The 19,989-nt window shown below is 37.2% G+C and overlaps 1 protein-coding gene across 3 annotated transcripts in view; it reads left to right on the forward strand.

The window, feature by feature from the left end:
- Nucleotides 1-8,621, forward strand: part of LOC125261689 (LON peptidase N-terminal domain and RING finger protein 2-like) — a 75,432-nt gene extending 66,811 nt beyond the window's left edge. For 2 of the 3 annotated variants that reach the window (XM_048180251.1, XM_048180248.1), the window contains exons 4-8: nt 4,332-4,493; nt 4,641-4,812; nt 4,965-5,067; nt 5,171-5,285; nt 6,658-8,621. In XM_048180251.1, the coding sequence (XP_048036208.1) occupies nt 4,332-4,493; nt 4,641-4,812; nt 4,965-5,067; nt 5,171-5,285; nt 6,658-6,783 (678 nt within the window). In that variant the 3' untranslated portion in view covers nt 6,784-8,621. Of the gene's footprint in view, nt 1-4,331; nt 4,494-4,640; nt 4,813-4,964; nt 5,068-5,170; nt 5,286-5,454; nt 6,217-6,657 lie in introns of those variants that run through there. The other variant, XM_048180250.1, reaches the window with a different exon arrangement.
- The last annotated feature ends 11,368 nt before the right edge of the window (nt 8,622-19,989 follow it).

The following is a 19,989-nucleotide window of genomic DNA, read 5'->3' on the forward strand; positions in this document are numbered from 1 at the left end:
CAAAAACGAGTTTTTCAATTTTTTTTCAATGTTTTACTTCAACATTTTGAAGTACTGTAATTCCGTTTATGTGTGTATATTAGGATCGATGTGAATTTTCACAAAGTTTGAATGCTGCACTTTAAAACTATGCTGAACTTGGACTAATGAGGAAGTTGCTGAGGGGAAGCATGAGTGGTAAAGCAAGCAGAAAAAAAATGGCATTTTTCATGGACAAAGGAAAGGTACTCCTCTCAGAAAACATCTAATTAAAGATACTTTTAGATGTTTAATTGCTATTTGTAGCATTTAAATTGGTAGTTGAGGGCTTAATAAACAAATTTTTGTGAACCTCAAATTCGACCAAAATCTAAATTTTTGACTTGTTTTACCTGTAAAGGTAAGTAGTTTGTAATTGGCTCTTGCGCATTCTGACTCATTTTGACAGCATGGATTTATCTGTTCTGTTGGTTGTAGTTTGATTATTAGGGCCCGAGCACTGGTGTGCGAGGACCCTATTGTAATTGCTCGGCCAATTCTTCTTCTCTGAAATGAATCGCATTTTTGAGGGCCTAAACATGCTCAAACTCATGAAACTTTGCACACGCAGCAGAAGTGGTGAAAATTTACGTCTGATATGGGTTTTAGAATTAGGTGTGGCAAAATGGCTCGATAGCACCACCTACAAAATTTCAATTAAGCGCCCTTCGCGCTACGTTTCACGTACAGTTATGAAATTTGGTAGACAGATGTAACATCCCAATAACTACAAATAAGCCCTTGGGTGCAAAATCTGTAAACTCAACAGGAAGTGAGATATTTTGAATTTTCTCTGCAAAATCTTTGCAATCTTTGCCATTTCCAGACATTGTACTTTAACACACACCTTATAGAGCTTTAATCAGATCAACATTATATTTGGTCAGTCTAATCTAAAGGCCTTTTAAGTTTTCACTTAACCCTCTGGAGTCTGAGGCTGACTTGGGGCCCTGGAGAAGTTTTCACATGCCCTGACATTTGTGCTTTTTTTCAGTTGTTCATAAACATATTAATGGAAAAAGTGTCATTACGCTGTTTTCAGCACAAACTAGGCTACCATAATATGTGAGAAACATGTATGTACATGTTTGTATTTTTGAAGGAATAACGATTTATGCGTGGTTATTGAAAAATCAAAAAACTGAAGTCACTGAAATAAGGCCAAAAAATATTATATATGTGTTCACAAGATTTCTGGGTATTGGAGATTGTAGACTAGAGTTTTTTGCTTCAAAATGATGTTAAAAAAAATATCCTGCCTACTCGTTCATATAAAACAATAGAGATTTAAATTTTGTAAGACACTTTTTGTCAAGAGAAACGGTATGCGTGGAGGCGTGAATCATCATGAATAATCCTGATATTCACACCTGAGAAGACAAAAGATTCACATAATGAGCTGTAATGACTTGCATAATAATGAGGCCTTTCAGTCAGTTAGGCTGTGAAGAAAAAAAAACCCTGTGATCATGTCTCAAGCTCATCATGGTGTATATCAAACATACAGAAAAAACAGCAATACTGTGAAATATTATTACAATTTAAAATAATGGTATTCTATTATATACTTTGAAATATATTGTATTTCTGTGATGCAAAGTGTCTGAACAATTATGTTACCTCTATGGCATTTCATATAGCCTTTTAGCTTAAAAGCATGCACATTTGGAGAAATATTGATGGATTCTCATATGTGTATGTCAATTTTCTATACAGAGGAGTAATATACTTTCAATATTTGTCATCACTTTGAGCACTGTTCATAAACATTCAGTTTTCAATTCATACTTGCAGCCGGAGGGCGCTCTGTGCACCTTTAGTCCACAAATGCCTCCTAAAGAAGAACAGGCCATGTGACAATCCAGGAACTAACAGAGGCTTCCAGAGATAGCTAACTATGGCTATGCAAAACACTTTTGAAGACAATAAATACACAATAAATACACAATTGAGACGATGTATACATGTATTGTCAACTAGATCATCCTTTGTGAAGACATCATCAACACGACAGCCAGTGCCACAGTTCCTCAACAGACCGTCCATACCGGCGTGATGAATACGATCCTCAACTGGACACGACCACAACGCAGCCCTGAAGAGCCCTCAGCAGAGATCGAGTCAACTGGATCATCCATTGTGAAGGCCTCATCGACACGACAGCCAGTAGCACAGTTCCTCAACAGACCTTCCATACCGGCGTGATGAATACGATCCTCAACTGGATGGAACTGAAATAAATACTTTGATTGTTGCAATCCTATCAGACTTATGATAGCAACCTGATTGTAACAAAGCACTGTTTGCCAGAGGAGAACTGGCCCCCCGACTAAGCCTGGTTTCTCCCAAGGTTTTTTTTTTCTCCATTTTAACACCTATTTGCCACTTGTTTGCCACCTGATGTCACCTGATGGAGTTTGGGTTCCTTGCCGCTGTCGCCTTTGGCTTGCTTAGTTGGGGACACTTGACATTTGATATTCAATAGTATTCTTGACATTTATTCAACAGTGCTTCTGATCTGCCTGCATTGACACTATTATTTAAGAGCTGCTGTGCAGCCAAATTATGTACCAGTTATCAATGTAAAGCTGCTTTGACACAATCTGCATTGTAAAAAGCGCTATATAAATAAAGGTGACTTGACTTGACTATTGCCTCAGAATTTGCGTCTGAATAGTGCTCCCTCCATGGGCGTGGCCACGGCCGCATTAGCGGGTTTTTTTTTTTTTTAGACATATGTCTCATTTTTGTGTCTTTAGTATTCACTAAGTTACAGTTCATTTTGAGAACTATCAGATTGGACTTTGTTCAGAGGGAGACGACAGATCATGCATCATGTTAGTTTTCTTTATTTTGCAAAAAGCACAACATTTTGTTTTTACTCTGAGTGTACACAAATAAAAGAAGATATTCTATAGTTTCAATTGATATATTACTTATGTCTCTATGACAAAAAATGATGGAGTATTTTAAGTCCGTTTTGCTGCAATGTGAAAAAAATCCTGCAAAACGCGCCGGCGTGTTTCCCGACTCCAGAGAGTTAAGGGCATGTCCGTGGCTGCCTGACAAAATTCAATGTTTCGCCATGAAACAGGAAGTTGTTGTAACTCGGGCACACAATGTCCGATCTGTCCCAAACTTCACGTTTTAATAGAGTCCTGGCCTGAAGACATCTATATGCCATTATTCAGTTAGTCATAGCGCCACCTGCTGCCAACAGGAAATGGCATGCTTTACACTGTAATACACTCCCAGAAACACATTTCAATATGCCACGAAGTGCCAAACATACTGGAAACACGTTAAATCATGCAACACCTGGCTAAATGCTAATGTATGCGATTAACGCCACGAAACAGGAAGTTGTTGTATCTCAGGTATACAATGTCTGATCTGCTCCAAACTTCACATTTTGTTTGATAATAGTCCTGGCCTGAAGACATCTACATGGCAATATTCAGTCAAAAGCGCCACCTGTCGGCAGCAGGAAGTGTGGCACTTTGAAATGACTGCCATATTTCCCTTGTAACATTTTTCATGTGCGCAAAGCATCGTGTTTTTCACGCACACCCACAAAGTTCATTCCACATGGTAGAACATTCTGAGCAACTTTGCCTCTAGGATCGCCACTGTCCATCTAATAGTTTGTTAAATATTGGAGAATATTTCAAAAATGATCTTTGGCAACTAGTCCTAGGTTTTTGGCTCAACTTCGATAACGGTTTAAAAGCTTCATACCATAAATATCCTATGGTAAATTGCCTGTATTGGCTATAAATGGTCTTTTCCATCTATGATCGAGATGGTTACAGGCTTGCTAATTAAAACATATCTTTTTACGCATATGCTTAAAAGCCTTAAAGTGCTTGAACCCCGATAATTGCTGCTCACAGCTATATTTCAACAGGTTTTTACTAAGTACTTGTCTTTTTAAGCACACTGGAGCTTTTAAGCACATAATCCCTTTTTATTTTTTTAGGTACAAAGTCATCGGCAGGACTTCTACAGACAAACTTTGTTGCGGAGATGAACTGCTAGCCCTCATCTTTTCCAAATCACGTTCTTGGCTTATTACCTCAGCACTTACAGTGTGTTAAAATGTTGTTTAAAGAAATAATCAAAGCCTTTGTGATTTTAAAAATCACATCATTTGAAAATCGCAATTTCTGTTTAAAAACGATTAATCATGCAGCCCTACTTAAGCCCTTAGTTTCCTTAATTTATGAAGTGATAAGTTTTAGGTGACTGCAATGTGATGTTTTGCATGTCCATGCCAACATCACTGTTGTAAAACTGTATCTGTGTATTTACAGATCCTGAGTCACATGTTCTCATCAGTCTTTGTGAATGAGGGTCTGGCTACGTTCCTGCAACCCCTTCCGGCTGGCCCCTCCCCTCGTATCAAACCCTCATCCCTCCTCAGTTCTCTTCACTCCTCTCTTCCTAGAGATGGAGCCAAAGCAGGCTCCTCCAAGGTTATTGCATATTTGTTCAGATACAATTGAGTTCAACAATTTGCTACAATTTTGCTAAAACTAATTTTGCTTTGATGCCATTTTTTAGAATCATAGGACCAACTGCATCATCAATGCTAAAACCATTTTTTTTCTTCTTTGTGTTAGGAACCAACACTCAGTTGCAGTAATTTCAAAGATGAGAGAACTTCAATTTTAAAAAGATCTGAAAACGTAAAAACTGTTGGCCTCTCTTCACTTTTTGTTCCACCCGTCCAAAAAAGGAAATGGACAGAAGATGCTAAGGACTTTGAGCCACCCAGCAAACACCTTAAAGAAAGTATGGGGTTTAAAGCAATGAATAATTCAGTTAAACGGATTACTTTAAACGGATATTGTAGAGGAAAAAATGTTGTACTTAACTAAGATCTCTGTGGCTGGTGGTACAAACTTTTTTTTTTTTCTGTTTTTCTCCACTTGCCTCATTCCCAGACAAGGCGACTTCATCCGAAACTCTCCATACTTTTTCTCGGGAAAGGCTAGTTCCATCACAGCTTTTGGACAGTGCAGACTTTGAATGTTCTCTCTGCATGAGGTAAATAATAAAAATAATAAATCTTGAAAATGAAAATCTCTCTTTGAAAATAATGCTCAACTTTGTATATATCTAAAACCTCCTCATTTATGTATTATTGCAGACTGTTTTATGAGCCTGTCACCACACCCTGTGGACACACTTTCTGCCTCAAGTGTTTGGAGCGCTGCTTGGACCACAACTCTAACTGTCCCCTATGCAAGGAGAACCTCTCTGAGGTAAATATGGGGTCTATTTACACTTGTCACTTAATACTGATCTGATAGCTATCCGATTTGTTAAAACTGTTTAATTTACAATTGGCCACACAATGTGTCTCCACAAAGTTCACGTCACCAAAAGCAACAGATATGTGCTGCAGTTTATTTATCATCAGCTTTTTTCTAGATCAAAGACTGCAAAAGGAGAGGGCTGCGTCAGTGCTGGGGGAGGATATTTTAATGAAAACAGCTGCGTTAAATCTTCAGGATGTGATGCCGAACATTGAATTTCATTTATAGCAGTTTGCTTGCAGAAGAAAGAAAGATGCTCAACTGTTCATCTCTGGTGGGCCACATCTGTGTTTTGTGGTAGCACGGTCATATCTGGTTACTGGGAGCCAGTATAACATGCTCTCACAAGTTGTTTTTTTTTTTAATTTTTTTTTTCTTCTTCTTACCATTTTGGAAGGAGTAAATTTTACTTACATGGCTTCAACAATCAGATAAATTTAGACTTGTCCAGTTTAATCTGAAATGCGTCTCAAACAACCTCCTGAAGTGGTTTGAGTGATTGAGCGTTTTGGAGGGCATTTACATTTACAGTCTTTTCGTGATCAGAGAAAACATGAATTGACCAGGTGTAAATAGACCCATGAATACTGAAAAATCCTTAGTTCAGACTGAAAATCCTTAAGTTAAAAATTGGTGTTCATCATTTTTGGTGGACTGACTGCCATCAGAAAAATCAGATTTCATCAGCTAATTACATCAAATCTTGAATGACTCACTTTTAAGCCTTATATAAATATACTTTTAAACTTGTACGCGAGCCTTGTAAAGTATACTTCATTTGACTCGTATGCATACACATGCACTCCGGTCTGTTCTGTTTATACAGTTTTTCTTTGAATACCTTGTGAATCTACACCCCCAGGGTACGGTTGCCACCTTGTGGATAAACTAATTATTGCAAAAAAAAAAATTAATGTGCATGTGCGATCTGTGCATACAAAGTACACGTGGTTACAAAAATCTGGTGGTGCATGTACAGTTACATGCTTGCTCTACTTTTGACGCGTACGCGTGATGTGAATTGTGTCATCAGAAAAGTATACTTTGGGCTTTAGAAAAATGGGTATAAACATAAGTTTTAAAGGGTCTTTTTCTTCGGAACACAAATTAAGATATTTTTGATGAAATCTGAGGGTTTTTTTTTTTTATCTCCAATAGAAAGCAATGAAATGACCACATTCAAGGTCCAGAGAAGTAGTAAAGACTTCGTTAAAATAGTCAACATGACTACAGTGATTCAACCTTAAGTGACGTGAATACATTTTGTGTGCAAAAACAAAAATAAATTTATTCAACAATTTTTCCTCTTCCCTGTCAGTCTTCTAGGCAGTTGCCCATCCGCAGTTGCCCATTTCATCAAAATGTTTGCAGTCTGCAAACATTTTTGGAAAAAAGGGGAGTCATTCTGAAGAGCTCAGTGAATTCCAGCATGGTACTGCGATAGGATGCCACCTTTGCAATAATTCAGTTTGTGAAATTTCATCCTCACTAGATATTCCACTGTCAACTATAAGTGGTATTATTGGAAAGTGTAAACTTTTAGGAACAGCAGCAACTCAGCCACAAAGTGGAAGACCATGTAATATCACAGAGTGGGGTCACAGAGTGAAAACTCTGCTGATTCTATAGATGAAGAGTTCCAAACTTCCACTGGCATTAATATCAGCACAAAAACTGCACGACAGGAGCTTCATGGAATGAGTTTCCATGGCTGAGTAGCTGCATGCAAGCCTTACATCACTAAGTACAATGGCAAGCATCAGATGGAGTGGTGTAAAGCACACTGCCACTCTGAGCAGTGGAAACCCCTTCTGTGGAGTGACTAATCATGTTTCTCTGTTTGGTAGTCTGATGGGAGAGTCTGGGTTAGGCGGAGCTGCATTGTGCCAACTATAAAGTTTGGTGGAGGAGGGATAATGGTATGGGGCTGTTTTTCAGGGGTTGGGCTAGGCCTTACTTACAGTGATGGAAAATCAAAGTGCTTCAGCATACCAAGAAATTTTGGACAATGCTATGATTCCAACTTTGGAGAAGGCCCTTTTCTATTCCAGCAAGGTCCATAAAGACATGGTTGGATGAGTTTGGTGTGGAAGAAAACATCCCCATTGAATACCTTTGGGATGAGCTGTGTAACACTATAGAGATTGTTCCCTCAGAACACATCATGTTCAAGATATCAAAAATCCGCTCACAATTTACCATCTTCAATGTCTTGACTTCATGCTGACCGAGTTTGGTGACGATTGGATGTATCACCTAAGAGAAGTATATCAAATTCCAGAGCGTGCGTTTCCAAACAACCCATAATAGCTGACTTCCTGTTGGGCTGGCGTATAACTTTGAGCATGAAAGTTGTTAGGCCTGATGAGGCCTACTGTATGTATGTATGTATAGAGTTTCATTCATATACGTGCAAGTGTGTTTGATATATGGACCAAGTTTTCGGACCTCATTCAAGGGGGCGCTGTCGAGACCTCTGCTACGCCTGGGTACCAGCTTCTGCAATAAGAATGAAAATGCGTTTATGAATTATACAGACTACATGCGTTTTTGGGTTAAAAATGAAAATAACAAAATGGCTATAGCTATTAATTAACAGTATTAGCAATGTGCTAACTAAACACGTTCAGGAAGACAATTTGCAAACATCACAAAATAAATATATATGAAATTGGATCAGTTGGTATCAATCCATCTTTAAAAATCAATTTCTGTGCAAATCCTGTGTTTTACTGATGATCGTATGAAGCATTCTAGTGTTAATTACTTACACATACTGGTATATGAATTTATCTAGCCATATTCCCTTCATAGATAAAATAAAACCATTGCATTCTTAGTGGCTCAGATGCCAGGGAATTTATGGAGACTCATATATTTGCCATTATAGTCGTTAACAGATCAGTGATAATGTTTACATAGCTGAGACATATCACAAGCTCGGGGACGGCGTTCTTGAGTGCTGCTGTCCTGCAGAGTTTTGCTCTGACACAGCTCGCCTTCCTTCACGTAGCTTTAGTAATCCTGAAGACATTTAAGTGTGTTTGATCAGGGTTGTAGCTAAACTGCCGGACAGCTGCTGCTGCACTGCTGGAGCAGTGTTACTCGTCACTTACGAAAACAATGGCGGCGCAGTGGGTGGAAACATACAGATTCATGGGGCGGTAATATTATAATAAGTTCCTCTTCCTACCTCACAAGGAGAGCGAAATCAGAACGGCTCCTTTTTTCACATGCTTGTAGAAAAAGGTTTCTTATTGGCAATAATTATTTTATCTATAATTAATATAGGCTTAAATGAAAATATTCTCACAGTGAGACTTGGTAACCACAGGTAAAACCATATATGGTTACTCACTACGACCACTGTCAAATGATATTATGATATATTATATAGGCCTATAAAAAAAAAAACCCTAAATGCTAAAAACTATACACACCTTCACAAAGAAATGAATTATATATTCCCCTACCCACCTAATAAATATATTGCAATATAAATGGCTACAACATGCTATTCAATATAAATATTCCACATTTCCACAATCCATGGTAAATTACTACAGTTCATTCATGGTAAATGCTTGTAAGTGTTGTGATTTTTGGATTTTAAAGTCTTCTATCTTCATTCATGAAACGTTTCTGCTGTTTTCCTCATCAGTCTTGTTGGGAATGTTAAGGCTGTTTCATCCGAATTAAATTTAGTTTAATTATCGAGTGATTTGTGGTTTGTAACTGAGAGGTGTGTGTTGAATTGAAACGTTTCTTACTGGATGTCTTAACGCTGTTTAAAATGGTGAGTGGGAATAAATGCAGCTCCTTTAAGCTTTCATTCTGTTATCCACTGGGCTGTGCTGCGTAGTTCAAAGTAAACTAGTGAAACACATGAAAACAGCACTATTTGTATTTGTTGTTCTACTGACCGAGAAATATCTTCAGATGATGACAGAGCGGTCTGAACAAATCCAAATCGTTTCAGATAGTTATGAAAGTGCGTTTGGCCAATTCATGGAAAAGAAGGAATTGAGACAAAAGAATGATTAATTCACGAATGATGGGTATCGCTTGTTCAGTCGACAGTAATACGAGACACATAATAACTGCTGAAATATTCACACAAAAAATGTTTCTCAGCTCAGGTCAGACGAGCGTGCATGGTACGAACAGTGCAGCTGCAGGCGCCACTGCAGCCACCTAAACCGATCACATGAGAATGCGTATCAATAGTACGTGCATGTAATCTCGTAGAAAATATATGCCAAAATGAGTTTTGGCATGCATATTATACACACTTTATGGCATGCATATAATACACTTGGTAGTCTTGGGTAGGATTAGTGGTGTGGGTGCCCACGGGCCAGATGAAGATGATTGAATAGCCCTGGTCTATGTCATGAAATAGTTAAGTGTCGCCTATCAGCCACCTACACATCCCAGCATAAAAAAAATACGACATCTTCAAATTTTGAATGAATTGGGTCTATGTCGCTTAACCCTCTGGAGTCTGAGGCTGATTTGGGGCCTGGAGAAGTTTTGACATACCCTGACATTTGTGCTTTTTTCAGTTGTTCATAAACATATTAATGACAAAGGTGTCATTACACTGTATTCAGCACAAACTAGGCTACCATAATATGTGAGGAACATGTATGCACATGTTTGTGTTTTTGAAGGAATAATGTTTATGCGTGGTTATTGAAAAAACAAAAAAATTAAGTCACTGAAATAAGGCCAAAAATATATATTAAATCTGTGTTTACAAGACTTCTGGGTATTCTGGTATATACTTCTAGAGTTTTTGCTTCAAAATTATGTAAAAATTATAATGCCTACTTGTTCATATAACACAATATATTGATTTAGTTTTTGTAAGACACTTTTTGTCAAGAAACACAGTATGCGTGGAGGCGTGAATCATCATGAATAATGGCTCACTTACACCTGAGAAGACAAAAGAATTGCTTAAAGAACCTCTAATGGTGCTGCATATTAATGAGGCCTTTCAGTCAGGTAGGCTGTGGAAAAAAAAAAAAAAAAAAAAAAAAGAAAAAAAAAACCCTGTAATCATGTCTCGGCTCAATTTAAAATAATGGTATTCTATTATATTCTTTAAAATATAATGTATTTCTGTGATGCAAAGAGTCTGAATATAGGTTTTTAGTTTAAAAGCATTCACATTTGGAGAAATATTGATGGATTCTCATATGTTTATGTCAATTTTCTATACAGAAGAGTTATATTTATTCTATATTCATTGTTATCACTATGAGCGCTGGTGTTTTCAATTCATACTTGTCGCCGGAGGGCGCCGGCGCGTTTTCAGACCTCAGGGAGTTAAAGCGTGGATAAAAGAGCTCCCTTTATAATCACAAAGTTCTGCTAATCGATTAAGCTGACTATACAATGAATATCTTATTTGGCCTACATAACTATATATTTTTTGTTAAAAGATAAATTATAACAAGAGGATTTGAGTGTGCAGATCTCAGCACTGGACAAAAACTCGTGTTGAAGAAATCATCAGATATGTTTGTGATTGGCTACATTGCTCAAAGCTGCAAAAAATTCGTAAATTTAAATTAATAAATTGAAAAACCTGTTTATATTAGTTTTGATGCTCTCGAGTACAATCACCAAATCTATCAGTTTATAATTAATCGTGTGTGATTGGTTAATGTGCAATGCTGTAAAACGTATAAAACGTAAAAAGTATAACGCAACATAGCATCTATATTAAATGCCACAATCAACACTTTTCATTTAATTTTCATTTTCACTTTATTACTACACTGAACAAAATTATAAACGCAACACTTTTGTTTTTGCCACCATTTTTCATGAGCTGAACTCAAAGATTTAAGACTTTTTCTATGTACACAAAATGCCTATTTCTCTCAAATATTCACAAATCTGTCTAAATCTGTGTTAGTGAGTACTTCTCCTTTGCCAAGTGTAGGGAAAACACCCTAGGAAGTAAAATTAGCTCAAATGAATAAAGAGTTGTTTAGATTACGACCGAGCAACTGATTCGTCCAGCGTTCATTTGCTCGAGCCGTAATAAGCTCTTGTAACGGATATAAATATCCAACAATCGTGAAAACACTGATTAGAGCACGGTAACTTGAAATCGACAGTTTAAGACATTAAATCATAAAGCACATAATACAAGACACTTTCCTTTTAAAATCTACAAGAGATTTTATTTATTCTAACACAAACTAATCTAACACAAAGGCACGCACACACACACACACACACACACACACACACACACACACACACACACACACACACACACATACATTCATACGCGTTGCAGTAAGAAGGAAATGAGAGAGAAAGAGTTTTGAGAGAGAGAGAGAGAGAGAGAGAGAGAGCTGATTAACCGAATTCCTATCAATGCATTTCAAAGACCAGAACGAACCATAAATCATTCATTTAAATGCACCAGTTCAGTTTTCATCTGGAGGTACTTGCTTGCGTTGACTTAAAGGTGAATTTCCCTCGTCGTGCAGAGAGGGGTTTCCCAAGTCGATGATTGGTCCAGATCAGGTCCGTGTGGAACAATGAAGGAAGTCTCTTTGTCGCTGGAGTTGAAGCGGCAAAAGTCGTTGGTTGAACTTTGCGGCGAAACTTAGGACACAAGACTTTCAGCGGTAAAGGAGAATTAAGTAAAAGAAAAGAAAAGTGAGTGAAGGTTGAATGGCTTGAATGAGCTGCTTGTCTGTTCTTTCTTGTTACTCCATTGTTCTTGGTACTTGTCTTGGATTCTTTTCCCAGAACAGAACCAACTCCCTGTTCGTTTACTAACCAACTTCTCCCGTTCACTATCTTGCAATATGATCATTTAAACTTAGTTGTTTGTCACACCTCTGAGGAGTCCTGGCCAATCAGACATTGTCCTGTTTCAAGCGGGCCTTCCTCTGCCCCCAAATAAAACATAAGTGTTACATCCTGTTTCTGCTTCAGCAGAGAGTGCCATTTTAACCTAATTTCTATTAAATGGAATACAATACATTTTAAACAGATTTCATTCAAGTCAGGATATAGGAAAGGGGGAAAGAATCAGATTAAGTCCAAATAAGGCATACTTTCAGTCATTCAGTCAAGAGTTAACACATTTACATGAATTGTGAGTGTTCTAAAGCCTAACTGTTTACAGGTAGTACTTGTGGACACATAATGCAAAATGTATGTAGTTAAAAGATGTTTGATAAGTCCGTTAAAATTGTTGGAACAATTTTGAAGCAGTTTTATTTGTTCAACAGTCTCTTTGGCTTTCCTGTGAAGTAAGGAAACAAAAGGGTCTGGATTGTCTCTCTGTCTTCTTAGGTGACCCTTTGGTATGTCGCTTCTTCTACTATCAGGAAGCATGTGTCGTAAAAGTAATCAGCCTGACTTTATCTGCAGACGGGCCGGAGCCGGAACCTCAATTCTGAATTAGAATTATGTTTTGAAAGAATCATCTGAATGATTCATTTGTCTGGTTTGTCCACAGTTCCTACACAAGATAATCCATCCACCTCACAGATGTGGCATATCAAGATGCTGATTAGACAGCATGATTATTGCACAGGTGTTGCATTTATAGTTTTGTTCAGTGTAGATTTAGTTTAAATGTGCAGCTGCGTTTTTGGCCAAGCCCCTGTTAATTTTTGACCCACGGCCAGGGGAAGGCTAAGCCTTCCCCAGCCTTATACGCGCTCTGCCTGTTGCACACTAGGGGTGCAACGGTTCAGATTACTCACGGTTCGGTTTTAGGCTCATGGTTTCTGTACGGTTTGGTATGTGCTATGTTCAGGTAAAAAATTATTAGTCAAATAAAAATAAAGAAAATAAGCACAAATAATCAAACGGCACTAACAAATACAGTAAAGCAAAGATACAAATATAGCTTTTCAGGTTTTTCTTGTATCCAGTTTTCAGGTACAGAATTTGAATATAATAAATAAAATAACACACCCAATTCAACTCTTGCAGTCTCTACTAATTAGCTGATGACTTGAATCAGGTGTGTTAGATGAGGGTGACATGCAAAATGTGCAGTGGTGGGGGGTCCCCAGGACAGGTTTGAGAACCACTGATATAGAGCATACAGCACTTGCATTGAACAAAGTTTAGAGGAAGCCAGAATGTGTATCCATTGACAGAACAATACATTAGCCTAACTCTATTAGCAAGTGCGTGCTGAACCGAGTGTGCAGAACGGTACGGTTAGATTTTTTATTTTTATTTTTTACCGAGAACCATTTCACCCCTAACACATGCACGCACGCACGCACACACACACACACACACACACACACACACAGGCAGAGTGAGATTTAAAGATCAGTTGGAGTCTGACCAGTTAGTTGAGTCAGATGATTCAATAACATTTTAAACGAGAATAAAATCAATACTGTGACAGAAATAAGTCTTTGATAATCTCTAAATATATACATTCAAATGTAATACAAAAAGCATAACTGAAGGCATTTATAGCTGAAAAGTGTAATCAGCTTTGTTTACACTTCTCAACCTTGTTTTTGGTTCAAATAATGTAAAAATGATCCTGCCTACTCGTTTATATAAAACAATAGAGAGATTTAAATTTAAGACATATTTTGTCAAGAAACGCAGTATGCGTGGAGGCGTGAATCATCATGAATAATCCTGTGATTCACACAAAAGATTCACATAATGAGCTGTAATGACCTGCATATTAATGAGCTCTTTCAGTCAGGTAGGCTATGTGAAAAAACCCTCTGTGATAATGCTGATAAGAGGATTAATGTCCACTCTTGACCAAAAAAAAAAAAAAAAAAAAAAAAGAAAGATTTGTGATCTCATGCATGCACGTATTATTGCAGTGAAGAAAATTTTGTTTAGACCTGTTAAATTACAGTACCAGTCAAAAGATTGGACACATTTTTTTTAAAAAGTCTCAAGTCTCTAACCAAATAATGGTTTTCTATATTAATATACTTTAAAATATAATGTATTTCTGTGATGCAAAGCGTCTGAACATTCCTACCTCTATGGCATTTCATATAGGCTAATATATTTGATATATAGCCTAAATGTTAATGTGCAGTTGACAAACTATACATCATTTAAAAAGATCTAAGACTCAAGCTTCACATTTTGACTCTTAAAATCTTATATTGACCGTAATTTCTTAATATGCTTAAAAGCATGCATACTTGGAAAAATATTGATGGATTCTCATATGTTTGTCAATTTTCTATAAGTAATATTTATTCAATATTTATTGTCATTACTATGAGCGCTGGATACTGTGTTTTCAATTCAGCCTGCAGCCGGAGGGCGCTCTGTATACCTTTAGTCCACAAATGCTTCCAGGCCAAGAACAGGCCATGTGATATTCCAGGAACTAACAGAGGCTTCCAGAGATCGCTATAATATGCAGATAAACACTTTTGAAGACAATAAATACACGATTTAGATGATGTGTACATGTATTTCCTCAGAATTTGCGTCTGAATAACGCTAGCTATTCAGGCCGCATTAGCGGATAATGAGCTGAATCATGGGCGTCTGATTACATAAACAGAAAATGTTTGTTTTCGATTTGACTTACACGATTTGAAACCTGACATTTCAACGTTTCTTTAGACATGTCTATTTTTTTGTGATTTAGTATTCACTAAGTTAGTTCATTTTCTGAGAACTATCAGATTGGACTTTGTTCAGAGGGAGACGACAGATCACACATCATGTTTGTTTTCTTTATTTTACAAAAAGCACAACATTTTGTTTTTACACAAATAAAAGAAGATATTCAACAGATTAAAATGGTATATAAGTCTTAATTGTATGTGCAACATTGACTGAGTATTTTGAGTCTCTTTCACACTGATAAGAAAAAAATCGAGGTGGTATCGCCAGCGTTACCTCCGACTCCAGAGTGTTAAAAATAGATATTTGCTGCCCTCTAGTGCCTATTCTATATATGACATTTGAATATTATCTTAACCCTCTGGAGTCTGAGGCTGATTTGGGGCCTGGAGAAGTTTTGACATGCCCTGACATTTGTGCTTTTTTCAGTTGTTCATAAACATATTAATGACACAAGTGTCATTACACTGTATTCAGCACAAACTAGGCTACAATAATATGTGAGGAACATGTATGTACATGTTTGTGTTTTTGAAGGAATAACGTTTATGCGTGGTTATTGAAAAAACAAAAAACTTAAGTCACTGATATAAGGCCAATAAAAGTATATTAAATCTGTGTTCACAAGACTTTTGGGTATTGAAGGTTGTAGACTAGAGTTTTTGCTTCAAAATTATGTAAAAATTATGCTGACTACTCTTTCATTTATAACAATATACTGATTTAGTTTTTGTAAGACACTTTTTGCCAAGAAACACGGTATGCGAGGAGGCGTGAATCTCCATGAATAATGGCTCATTCTCACCTGTGAAGACAAAAGAATTGAATAGTAATGACCTGAAAAGACTTGCATATTAATGAGGCATTTCAGTCAGGTAGGCTGTGAAAAAAAACTTCTGTGATGTCTCAAGCTCATCATGATATATGAAACATACAGAAAAATGTTATTACAATATAAAATAATGGTTTTATATTATACTTTAAAATATAATGTATTTCTGTGATGCAAAGAGTCTGAATATAGGCTTTTAGTTTAAAAGCATGCACATTTGGATAAATATAGGATTCTCATATGTTTATGTCAATTTTCTATACAGAGGAGTTATTTTTTATTTAATATTCATTGTTATCTCTATGAGCGCTGGTGTTTGCAATTCATACTGCAGCCGGAGGGCGCTCTGTGCATTTTAGTCCACAAATTCACCTAAGAAGAAGACGATATTCCATGAATGGTGTTTACCAATTCATACTACAGCCGGAGGGCGCTAAAGAAACAAAAACTCACTTAAAAATTATCAATAGAAGAAAACAAACAGGAATTTACTGCATGTCTTCCAGAGATCGCTAACCATGGCTTTTTCATCCAGATAAACAATTTTCAAGGCAATAAATACACGATTGAGATGATGAATGCATGTGTTGTCTCTGAATTTGCCTGTGAATAGCGCTGGCTCCGTGGGCGTGGCCGCATTAGTGGGTAATGAGCTGAATCACGGACTTCTGACATGGCTCTCTTTTCATACAGATTACATAAACACAGAATGTTTGTTTTCGATTTGACTTGCACGATTTAAAACCTGACATTTCAATGTTTTGTTAGACATAAGTATGAATTTTTTGTGATTAGTATTCACTAAGTTACACTTCATTTTCTGAGAACTATCAGATTGGACTTCGTTCAGAGGGAGATGAGAGATCACGCATCATGTTAGTTTTCTTTATTTTACAAAAAGCACAACATTTTGTTTTTACTCTGAGTGTATACAAATAAAAGGAAATATTCTATAGTTTCAATTGATGTATTACTTATGTCTCTATGACAACAAATGACAGAGTATTTTAAGTCTGTTTTGCTGCAATGTGAAAAAAAACCTGCAAAACGCGCCGGCGTGTTTTTAGACCTCAGAGTGTTAATTATTTTAACCAAAGAGCAGTTATCTGCCTAATTTTAACTTGCACATACTTCTTGAAATTAAAAAAAAAATTAAATTAAATAAATTAAAATAAATTCAAATGAGACCAATATATGTATCAAGTTTGGTGACTGTAGGTAAAACTAACCCGCCCAAGGTGGTTGTCAAAAGGTGGCGCTATAGAGGCCCTCCTCCTTGCCTGTTTCTAGGGCTTTGCCCATGTCTACTGAACATCGCTGGTGTGTGTGTTTTATGCAATCTGAAGCATGCTAAGAGTCTCAAAAGCATCCAAAACTAATATTAAAGTTTAATGTATTGCTATGGCAACAGTGTTTTAAAATATCAAAAATCTTTTCACAGGTCAATATTTGCCATGTCTTGACATTATTCTGATGAAGTTTGAAGCAAATCGGGTAAAAATAAGACGATCTCAAAGCATTTTGAAAGTGAGACACTTCCTGCTGTCAGTTGGTGGCACTATAACTTTGACTCACAATAGTCACATTCATGTGATCGGACTCCAACAAACACACAGCTGAAGTTTCATAAAAATCAATCAATGTATGCAGAAGTTATAACACACTTCCTGTTTTCCTTTTCTCGCCATAAATTTTTTGCCTCGCCACGGCCAAACCATTCGAGATATCAAAAATCCGCTCGCAATTTAGCTTCCTCAATGTCTTGACTTCATGCTGACCAAGTTTGTTGGTGATCGGATTAATCACCTAGGAGGAGTATATCAAATTCTAGAGCATGCATTTTTCAAACAACCCCTAATAACTGACTTCCTGTTGATCAGGCGTAAAACTTGGAGCATGAAAGTTGTTAGGCCTGATGAGGTCTATATGTGTACCAAGTTTCATACTAATACATCCAAGCGTGTTTGATGTACGGACCAAGTTTTCGGACCCCATTCAAGCGGGTGCCATAGAGCCCCTGTGCCACACCCGGGTCCCATCCTCTGCGGCATTCTAATGGCCGCAGATTCCAATGTGTGTGCCAGAGTTTTTGAGCAAGTCAAGACCCCCAAAAAGCCCCAGATGGTTGAAAAAAAAAAAATCCTTAGAAAAACAATGGGGCCCTGCACCTTAGTGGCTTGGGCCCTAATAATCCTTAGAAAAACAATAGGGCCCTACGCCTTAGTCTCTTGGGCCCTAACAATAATAAACGGAGCAATTCCAAGAGGATCCTTTCACCGTTTGGTGCTCACGCCCTAAATATAACTGCAAGCAGCGATGACGGGCCCAAGCCCGGTGCCACCTCATTTTAGGGCAACTGCGCACAGCGGGCAATATGAATTTAAACTGGGTAAATGTAAAAGAACTATGTCAAAGTCATTTGAATACACCACATTTACTGCAGCCAGCTGGTGCCACTATGACCGTTAACCACAACAGCTACATCCATGAGAACATTTAAAATTAAAGAAAACATTTTATATAAAGGCCATAAAGTAGATATTGTCATAATTTATCAACTTGAGTTCATTAGCAATCGCTTGGCATAAATCTGCGCTTTTCATTAATTGAATCACTTTGAAGCAGCCTGAAGCGCTGTTGCGTGAGCATGTAGAACGTGCCACAATGCCGCCTTGTGACATTGCAACATGCAGCGCTCTTTGTAAAATATCCACCACATTTTTTTCCACTAGTTATTCGTTTGCGGATGGTTTCATTATCTTGGGTGGATACAAAAGTATGAGAGGATAAAAATAATAAAAGTATAAATGTGTCTCCAAATAGGGCGGCCGTTAATATACCTAATCGCTTGGTCGCTTTTCAGATAACCAAACCACTTCCATATAACTGAATTCGTGCTACCTTTTTTGTCGACAATTTCATCATTTTTGGAAAATAAGTCAAGGTTAGTTTCACTTTTGTCACTGCTTCCACTCATTTTTTGTCTGCCTTGTGTCGAGTTTTCTTTGCAAATTGCCATAGGAAATTGACTTTGTTCTTTGACATGAGCGTTTAAAGCTGCACGCTGATTGGCTGTTGTCGCATATTTCTGCTGTATGATTGGCTCTTATATTAATCCATATTGAGTAAAAATGCCTAGAGCTTATCATTGTTATCGACATATATTTTATCGCGATTCGATATGATATCTGCGCAGCCCTAATGTGAAGTCTGAGGCAGATTGGACATTGTATGCTTGTATGCTAATGAGAAACAGCAGCAGGTTTATTAGGCTGCTGTCACTTAAATGCACAGACCAAATATACTTATGGTTACATTAATTGAAGACACGACCGACTGTGTTTTCACCCGCAGTTAAGCAATGTCAGTTTTTTTATTACTTGACCTACCCATCCGTGGATTATCTGCAGCGCCAGCGGATATAACTGCGCATCACTAGACAATGCACGTCATGCTTTAGCTAGCAAGTCAATTCACAAGTTCTAACCATTTGCGTTAACCCTTAAATTGGCAACTGATATCGGAATCGGCAAATTTGCTTGTTAAAAAAAAAAAAAAAAAAAAAAAAAACGAAATTGGCCATGAAAAAACATGATCGGTGCATATCTGCTCTAGAGCGTTTACACCTGAAAGTGACACAATGTCATGACAATCACACAGAGTGTCAGTTTGATTCACTTTTTGTGAGAGAGCAGGCACAATTCACTTCTCTGTTGAAAATGAGTTCGTTAAAATCATACATTTAAACACATTTACAAGCCAGGAATAAACGCTGCTGCAGCGATAGTTTTGGAAGGCAGCTGAATGAAAATATCTAGGTTCACAAAAGGTTCACAAAGAGCTCTAAAGAATACATAAGCTTAATCTGTTTAAAGACTTATATATTGAAGGGATAGTTGACCCAAAAATGAAAATGTTGTCATTAATCACCCTCATGTTGTTCCACACCCCTAAGACCTTTGTTCATCTTCAGAGCACAAAGATTAAGATATTTTTGATGTAATCCAAGAGCTGTCTGACTCCTCCATAGACGGCAATTTAACCACCACTTTCAAGGTCCAGAAAGGTACTAAAGACATCGTTAAAATAGTCCACATGACTGCAGTGTTTCAACCTTAATTTTCTGAAGCAACAAGAATCCTTTTTGTGTGCAAAATCAAAACAAAAATAATGACTTTATTCAATATCTTCTCTTCT

The sequence above is a fragment of the Megalobrama amblycephala genome, unplaced genomic scaffold (assembly GCF_018812025.1).
Source record: "Megalobrama amblycephala isolate DHTTF-2021 unplaced genomic scaffold, ASM1881202v1 scaffold464, whole genome shotgun sequence".
Lineage (NCBI taxonomy): Eukaryota > Metazoa > Chordata > Actinopteri > Cypriniformes > Xenocyprididae > Megalobrama > Megalobrama amblycephala.